Here is a 9,989-nt window from a genome sequence, read left to right on the forward strand (position 1 = left end):
TATAGAGGAAAAACTTTTCAAACATAAATCTTTTTGTTACCTTTCAGAAGATGTTGATCATGACACAGGATTTATTTACAAGACTCAGGAAGATATAACTAGATATATCAAAGAAAATTTACCTCATGTATCAAGTGTGAAATACTTTTCCGATGGATGTGCAGCACAATTAAAAAATTTTAAAAATATTATCAATCTCTGTCATCACAATAAAGACTTTGATTTAAGTGCTGAATGGCATTTTTTGCTGAATTTATATTTTTTTGCAGTCATGGTAAATCCCCCTGTGATGATATTGGTGGGAGTGTTGAAAGAGTAGTATGTCAAGAAAGTCTAAAACAAATAACTACTGGGCAGATTTTAGATGTTAATTTAATGTTCTCCTTTTGTAAAGCCAAGATAAATGGAATTTGTTTTTAATTATTTTCAAAAGATGAAAACGACCAAACAAGAGTTATTTAACAAGACGTTTAGTTATTTAAAGTTATTTAAACGACCAAACAAGAGTTAGTTAACAAGAGAGAGAGTACAATTAGAAAAAAGATATTTAGGTGGAAGAACAGTTCCTGGCACAATGATGTATCATCACTTTATTCCAATTGCTTTAAACACTATAAGTTATAAAAAAACAAGTATTGATAAATGCACTGAAACATTTAATATTATTCGAACAAGCAAACATAATAAAGAGATTTCATTAAACATTAAAAAAATGCATTATATTGCATGTTTTTATGACGAATTTTGGTGGGTAGGGATTGCTGAGATATAAGTGACCTTGATATAAGAGTCAGATTCATACATCCACATGGACCAGGTAAAAACTTCTTTTAGCCAATGAGAAATGACGGGTGTTGGGTGAACAATTCTGAAGTTATATGCCTAATTTCTACAAGCACAACAATATCAGGTCGTACGTACAATATATCTGATTTAGATTTGGAGAATATAAGCAGTTGGTTACAAAAAAAAAATTAACTAATTAAAATTATTTTGTTGTAATTTTATTTACCTGTTTTGCATTTAGAATTTATCTTTCTTTTTTTCTTTTTTTCAAATCCTTGGATGTAAGGCTAAAAAGGAGGGGAAGTTTAAATAATTCCCATTGTCTATCTCATAATGTCAATGACTATATTAGTCTTAAACTACTAAATAATACCATAAAGATATTGATATAAATAAAGACGTTTAAAAACATTTCAGTATCTTTGGCTTTAAAATTTAAAATTTTTAAAATTGTGAAAAGATCTCAGTTTTGAGTGCTTACTTTAAAATAAGAGGTAAGTATTTATCGATTTGAAATAATGAAAATAAATTTTAGAGTTTATAAAGTTTCTCAAACTTAAACTAAAAAAATATATATTTTTAAATTATATTTTAATAATTATTAATTCAATATATATAAAAAAAAATTTAGGGAATTTGGGCGGGGGGACGGAAGGGGGGAGAGCAGAGTTAGTCAGAGTCCCCCTGGTCCTCCCTCGGCATATGAATATAAATGTCCTAAAGTTTTTTGTTTTTTTTTGTTTGTTTTTTTTTGTTGTTTTTTTTTGCTAAATCGCCTCCCCAAGGCTCAATAGGCCACTACAAACAAGGAGGCTACTTAATTGTGGTTATAACCCTCTCTCAACTCTATAACTCCGAAACAGGTAACTTGACGAACAAAGCCGCTGCGCGGAGAAACAAGTTGAGCGCAGTACTACCAGGGACGTGGTGGGGATGGAACTCGGAACCTCTCGCTTATAAAGCGAGCGCTCTATCACTACACCACTACCGCATTTAAGTAATCACTAAACTACACTATTTGGTATTTTATTTAAATAAATGTTTCAAAAAACATTTCAATTGCTTTTGTTACAAAAAAATTAAATTTTTCTTAATAGATACCATTTTTAAATGCAAATTTTGATCAAGTATTAAAGAGACAATTGATGAATCTAATTTTTTTCAGTAGACCTAAGATGAAATAATGATATACAATTAAACTTTTTACTCGGGATTTTGGGTCACATTCTTCATTTCACCTCCAAAAATTATTAATTTACAAGTCAATAATTTTGAACAAAATTGGATAAATGAGGCATTTCCTGAGACAATCAAGTCTTGAGGGTGCTATTTTTAGATTCGTCTAATAAAAATTCTATTGGGGTACCAAATTTTAAGAAATTTCCCCAAGCCTTTATAAAGATACTAAATATCAAAGTTGCTTTGTTGTCGCTTTAGATAATCACTAAAATGATGAGTCAGCATTATTTCAACTGATGATACCTCTGGTAAAAGTTTCGCAGTTGTTATTTTTTTAATATGGACTGCACGTGAGGTAAAAATGAACAAATTCTGAGACATAAGGGTATCAAAAATGTTTTTTTTAGGATAACGTCATATGGATTTACCCTTAATATATATAATTTTTCCTAAAAATAATATTATTCTGTTCATTATATTCTGATTAAGTTTTACAGCTTTTGAATTAGAACAAAAAATATAAAATTGAAAGACTATTTTCTAAACCAAAACCAGTAATACTCTGCATTTAAATATTTTATTGCATATATTATGTTTATAATAATAAAAAATAAATAACCAGATAATTCTTTGCATAAAGGATTTATCTGGTTTTTTATTTTTTACACCTATTTTTTGCTTGTAATTTACTAAAAATCCTCATAAGTAGTTTAATCTCACTAATTTAGCTAATTTAGTTAACTAATAATTTAATAATTAATATTAATAATTTAATTTAGTTTTCAATTCTTTTAGCTTTTCTTTCTAAACCTTTTTTTTTTTAACTTGTATGAACAGCATGAACTTGCCATGAACATATATACAAATATATATCTGTTGGTAACTGGCTTATGAACTCAAAGTTAAAAAAAAACACAGTTAAAATAAAATATTTTTTTCTCCTAAAAGATTTGTGAAAAATTTCATACAGACTGTCAGAAAGAAAGGTTTTTAACTGTGGCCAATATTTGAGATATTTAAAACTACAAACTATTTGATAAACATTTATAGGTCAAATTTGAGGCTTTGAATTTCAGAATAAAAACTTTAAGTTATATTTCAACAAAAAAAAAATTATTTTCTTTAATAAAATCTAGAATGATTCCAATCATTTTAATCAAACTGTTTTTTATGTTTTTGTGTCATTATAAACAAAGACTAAAGCATTAAATTTTGCATAACAACATAAGCCAACATAACACAGCAAAACAATAAATGTAAATAACTTTATTAAAGAGAATGTTTATAAAAAATATTTGGGCTAAATTTTTTTGATTAGAACAAAATAATAAACATATACCAAGAAAAAAAAACTTTGTAGTTTTAGTCGAAGCTTGTCGTCTTCTTGTTAGTGTGAAGTTTTTAAAATATATGCTGCGATCTACAGACTTAGTAATTTATTCAAGCACGTTTAATTTCAAAGAGTTTCAGTATAAAAAATGATAAATCTAATAATAATGTAAATTTAAAAGGATAATTTTAATGATAAGGTTCAGATAAAGATGACCTGATTGTAAGCAATTGATTTGTGCAAGACTGTCTTCTTTGCATAATGTTTATAAAAATATGTAAATGTGTAATATCTACTAAAACTTTTAAAATGTTTCACATAAAAAATGTTTTATAATGCCATAATTAAATAATCTTCATAATTAAAAATGTCAAAAGCTTTTAGAATATCATCTTAATTTTAGTCAAACCAAATCTGATGTTCAACGCATTTAAAAGCTTTTGTTTTCAATGTTTCTATTACTTATTAACAACCTCAACATTTTTACAACAAAATTGTTTGCTATATATGGCATTTAAAAATACTCTTGTCAACAATTAATCATTGATAAACAAAACGTTATAATAATAAAAATATATGCACATGTGGCTTTTATCAATAATTAGCAAAGCTAATTATTAACAAATTGTTGACGCACATTAAAATCACAACAGAAACTACAACTTTCATATTTAAGTTACTAACGTAAAAATTAATTATACAAATAGTTTATATAAATAATAACTAATTTGATTACATTAATGCTGCTTACATTATTTCATCAAAGTTTTTTATAGTCATTACATTCATGTTTTAATATCGATAAACATTTATTACTAATTTTATTACATCTTTTTTTTCAAGTATTATTGCATTTAAGTTGCTATTATCATAAAATAAAAACTGAGCTAAATTTAAGGACTTATATTTTATAATAATGATAATGATAAGGCTATATTTAAATTATAACTTCAAAACAACAGAAACAAAAACGAAAACAAAAAATGTTAACAAATAAAGAAAAATCACAATTATATTTTAGAAAACATATTCAAACTTTTAAAACTCACTTTTCCATAGATTTAGACAAATCATAAACTTCCTCAACTTCCACATTTTTCACACCAAAATCATAAACCAACAATGTAAACAAACCTGAAATCAGAATGAAAACAATGATAAACCCTCAACAACAACAACAACAACAACAACAACAACAACAACAACAACAACAACAACACCAACAACAACCACAACAACAACCACAACAACAACAACAACAACAACAACAACAACAACAACAACAACAACAAAAAAAAAATATATATATATATATATATATATATATATATATATATACATATATATATATATATATATATATATATATATATATATATATATATACATATATATATATATATATATATATATATATATATATATATATATATATATATATATATATATATATATATATATACACCCTTGCAATCATAATCAAAACAATTATCAAAAAATATTTAGTTTAAAAATGAATGTGTAACTCACTTTACCTGGATCACTTTCCAATTCGATCCAATCACGAAAAGGCATAGTATTGAATATTTTTAAGAAAATTTTAATCTAAAAAAGAATATAAAATTTATATATGTGTATGTATGTGTGTGTGTGTGTATAAACTATGTTAGTGTATTCTACATGTGCAGCGCTTAATCTTCTCAAAGAAAATATATATATACAGTGGTGAAAAAAAAAGTTACAATGTACTACCTTTGACAATATCTCAGTTGGCAACATGCATGTTAAAGTTTCTTTAAGAGATTGCAAGATTACTAAGCTAAGTACAGTACTATTTGTGTGTCTGTGTGTGTGTGTATACACACACACACACAAATAGTATTGTGCACTTTAGCTAATCTGATGTCATAGTGAAATAGGGAGAACTATATAAGCATTATTCTTTAGGTGGTTTAAAAAGATATATTATTTAATTTAAAAATACTTTTGATAAAAGAACAGTATTACAAAAAGATAAAGCTTATACTATAATGCTTTATAATATAGGTGGTTTCGTTTTTTTAAACATTTCTTAATTCAAAATGTTTTTAACCAAAATGTACCATTTTTCATAAAACTTAAAGTTTACTTAAAGTTAAATTTATTCAAAATTTATATATTGAAGTTAAAAATTCGTAATATTGAACTTAAAAAATATTATGCTCTTTATTGCAAAGCTCACTTTCCTTTTAGTTCAACATTTTTGAAGTAAATTCGAATTATATTTGTACAAACATTTAACGAAACTAAAAATACAAATACGCCTTTAATCATTATTTATATTTAAAAATTTCTAATGTCAGATAAGGTGAAAATAAAAAGGACAGCAGGAACATGGTATTAAAATTCCAAAATACCTTCTACAAGCACAAAACCAGACGCGTATTCACGCACACATAAAGACTGACTGACATACACGCGTTCGCACTCGTACTCACACCATAGTTTTTATGGCATGTGCAATCTGTTGAGGTTTTACGGTAAAATTTGTAAAAACAGTAAATGCAAAAAAAAACATCGATGTACCACCCTGTAACTTAACTTACACTGCGTTACACTAATTAGGGTTGAGCTTTCCAGTTAGAATAAGGTTACACACGGTAAAAACCAATAACGCTATTAGTGTAACACAATGTAAATTACAGACAACGAGTTCGTACGCGGTTTGATTGCTCAACTTAGTTAAAGCGAATTGAAGAGTTTAGTACTAAATGTATTTAAGTCACAAAATAAATGTTTTGAATAAATCTACTTTAGCCAGAGATTTAATTCTTCAAAATAAAGATTTAAAATGGCTGATTAAAATAGATTTAAAATAGATCAAAAAAAATTATTTTGTGACTTGAGTACTTTTACCATAAAGGTCTTTAATTAGCAAAACTTAAATCGAAAATGTCTATAAAAACCTCATCTTTTACAATCCATAACTTAAGTTTAAAATGAGATAAAACATATAAAATTTTATTTCTGTTTAATACAACTAATTCTTCTTTCGTTTAAAAATAAAACTCTTCAAATTTTTTTAGTTTATACAGATTCTATATAAACAAAAATTCTGTATTACAGAATTTATGAATTTTATAAAGTCTCTTTTTGAATTTCTTTAAAACTTTGCTCATTCGGTTTGCTCCAAATTGTTTTAAATAAAATTAAAAAACGTCCTTTATTTAAACGTGATTATAGATCAAAAGAGCTAGAACTTTTACAAAGTGTTTAAACCCTAAAAAAAAAGTTTTAATGTAAATTTAATTACTTAATAAATAAAAGTTAAAAAATTAAATGTTAGTAGTTATTGCTCTTTTTCTTCCTTGAGGATTATTGATTCTTGATTCTTCCTTGATTCTTCCTTGATTCTTCCTTGATTCTTCCTTGATTCTTCCTTGATTCTTCCTTGATTCTTCCTTGATTCTTCCTTGATTCTTCCTTGATTCTTCCTTGATTCTTTCTTGATTCTTCCTTGATTCTTCCTTGATATATTTTCTTCCTTGAGGATTATTCTATTTTTTAAATGTCTTTGCAATAGTTGAAATAATTATTGCACCGAGCAAAGTCCTTACTTAAAGATAGTACTCACAAATATGGAATTTCACAGACCTGGAAATTTTAGCTAAAGTTAGGATTCCATAATATACCGCAATTAAATTGCATTGAATTTCATATCATATAAAGTTTTGATTAGAATTTTACATTTTAAATAAATTTCAAAAGATTGCTTTTAAGCTAAGAGTTAGTTATTTAGGTAAGAGAATTGTAGAGGTAGAGATTACAACAACATCACAGTAAGGTCTATATTGTTTTCCTTTCAAACCAATGATATGATATATATACTAAATGTCTAACTTCAATCCACAAACTGAAGCCATTTTTGCTCGAATTAGAAATTACATTAATTTCTTTTTAAATTAAATTATATTATAAAAAAAATTAAATTACAAATCCACAACATTAACTATATTATTTTGCCCTTTTTACAAATGGTGGATTAAATTTGTAAACAAAAAAAAGCAACATCCAATAAAACTCTGCAGGTTAAACAAGTGCAAACAGTCATAAGTGCGCCAAAAGAATTTGAAAACCTTGGTATAAGTATGAATTGGCATAAGTGCGAACTGTCATAAGTGCGAATCAGCTGTAAAAACTGCCATAAGTGGCAGTTTTTGCAACTGATTTGCACTTATGACAGTTATAAGGCTATAATTCGCAACTTATGCCGCTTCACATTCACGCTAATGTTAGCAAATTCTTTTAGCGCACTTATGCAAGTTTGCAATTGTGCCAGTTCGCTTTTTCTCCAGTTCGCGCCTACGCTCTTCGCACTTATGCCAGTTCGCACTTATAAAATTCGCACTTATTCAGTCTTCCCTATATATCATATTGTTTTAAACAACCTCATTTTTTTATCTTGCAGACTGGATGTTTTACAGAAATAACTTGATTGTTTAAACTAATAACCGACTAATGGTAATTTCTAGAAAATTCTTGTTCTCTCGTTCTCTATGCTGAAACTTGTTTAATTTTTTTTTTTTTTTTTTGTACAAAAGCATTTAATTTCACGAGTTTAAAAATCAATATTATGATATTTAACAAAGAAATGTTAAATTAACCAAAAGTTATTTTTGTCTATTATTTTTCTTTAAATTTAAGGTTTGGAAATGTGATTTTGTAATGAATATGCACTGGCGTTACCGCAACGTAATTTTGCGTTAAATTTCGATAAAGATTTTTAAATAAGTATTCGCGGGCGATTAATTGCGAATGAGCTATTTTTTTAAGTAATCGCGAAGCGATTTTAATCGATTACGATTAGCCGCTAATTAATTGAGATGCGACTTTTTTTTTATTTACGTACACTAAAAATCGCAGCGATTAGAATTAAATTGCGTTTTTATCGTTACACTCGCAATATACCGCAATTTTATCAAACAAATTGCTCTATTTTTGCAAAGATTGCTATTATCATCTAATATTTCTATAAATTCTAGATATTCACTTTGGCAATTAAATCTGATACTTATCTTTATTCTTGCGATTAATAGAAAAATCGCAAAAAATCTAAAAAATTTTATATAATACTATTCCAAAAAAAAAAAAAGAAAAAAGTTTATTTCATTTATTAATACAAATAAAAAAAGTTTCATTTATTTTAATACACTCTATAAAAAGATGTTTTTGATCTAGATTTTTGATAGATTTGAAATTGATACACTTACTTTGTAGATGTAAGTGTATCAATTTCAAAACTGTTTTTATTTATTAACTCAAAGAGTGCGTTACAACTATAGTTTTTTATTTTTATTAGAATTTTAATTGTTTTTTTAAGTGCTTTTAAAAAGTTTTGACTCGACTGACGTCTTTTTCTTTTAAACCCGCTCTTAAAGGCTGGTTTTTAAGCAAAGAGATAGAAGGATCTTGTAAAGGTTGAGTGACTTGATGTTTTTGGCTTTGAAAGTTGACGGTTGAGGTTCTTCCGGTTGTGGTTGATTAGCTGGCTCATTTTCATAAAATGTATCTCATCGAATAATGTTTTATTTAACAAAAGATAATTTTCTTTGACAAATACCATCATTCTAAGCTTTTCTATATTCAGATTGTACCGCACTAAAAAATACATTCATTTGCATAAAGCAAAGGATGCTGGTATGCATAGATATCTTTTTGCAAGGCTAGCAAATAAAGGTAGCTCTGTAGCATTATTTTCCCACCATGCCAAAACATCTACGCTCTTAAAGAAACCTATTTGCCTTAAATCCGAAAAAATCTCAAGTGCATAAACTGCGTAGCAATTTTTATAGAGCAAACTTCTGGGCATATTACTGCGCGTCAATTTTTATCTGAATAATCGCGTACGATTCTTTGCGGTTTTTTATTTCGACCATATAAACTGATGGTTATATGGTCTATTTTCTTTTCTATTTAGAATTAGAATTAGAAATTACACATTAAAACTTAATTATATATTATAATATGTATATGCATCATTTGGAAACTATTATAGATTGTAAATGTAAATAAATACATATGTAAATATTCATTTGTGTTGTTTAAACTATTTAACTATAAAAATATAAAACTATTTAAACAAGAAGAAGGCATCAGTAAGCCTTATCACCGAGCCCCATTACAATCGTATTATACAAGTCCGTAACATATTAAAAAATCTTTACAAAACGTCAAGTATAAGAAGTTAAGAAACAAAAAAGAACTAAAAAGTTAAAAGTAAACTTAGTTAAGAAAGATATAAAGTGTATAAATATATATGTGTATATGCACATACACACATACATATATATACATATTGCCTCGTACTGTCGTTTTTGTAATAAAATGAATAAAATTCCATCCACAACAACATAAAATATATAAAAGTGTCAAAAATAAAATAAATATAAGATAATTTACCAAAAGATACTACATGTTTAGACAAAAAACTAAAACTTTTTAAACTTCAAGACTAAGTATTCAAAAATAAACATTTTTAAAGAAGAGTGATAAAGGGATTGATATTTTTAATAATAATAGTTTAGCTTCTTATTATTTTTAGTTTTTTGGTAGTTAACATGTTAAAGTTGTTTAAGTTAATGTATCATTATAAATTTGTTTAGATAAATCCTAAAAAAAACTGGAAATATTTAGAATATTAAAATCCATACTTACT

General features: G+C 26.3%; 1 protein-coding gene across 2 annotated transcripts in view; it reads right to left on the reverse strand.

Annotated features, from left to right (window-relative positions):
* Positions 1-4,911, reverse strand: part of LOC100212342 (ubiquitin carboxyl-terminal hydrolase BAP1) — a 33,796-nt gene extending 28,885 nt beyond the window's left edge. Inside the window, exons 1-2 of one of the 2 annotated variants that reach the window (XM_065817511.1) lie at positions 4,831-4,911; positions 4,345-4,429 (exon numbers count right to left, since the gene is read on the reverse strand). In XM_065817511.1, coding sequence (XP_065673583.1) covers positions 4,345-4,429; positions 4,831-4,870 — 125 coding nt within the window. In that variant the 5' untranslated portion in view covers positions 4,871-4,911. Of the gene's footprint in view, positions 1-4,344; positions 4,430-4,825 lie in introns of both variants that reach the window. The other variant, XM_065817512.1, reaches the window with a different exon arrangement.
* Between the last annotated feature and the right edge of the window lie 5,078 nt (positions 4,912-9,989).

Source organism: Hydra vulgaris, chromosome 14, assembly GCF_038396675.1.
Source record: "Hydra vulgaris chromosome 14, alternate assembly HydraT2T_AEP".
In the NCBI taxonomy this organism is placed as follows: domain Eukaryota; kingdom Metazoa; phylum Cnidaria; class Hydrozoa; order Anthoathecata; family Hydridae; genus Hydra; species Hydra vulgaris.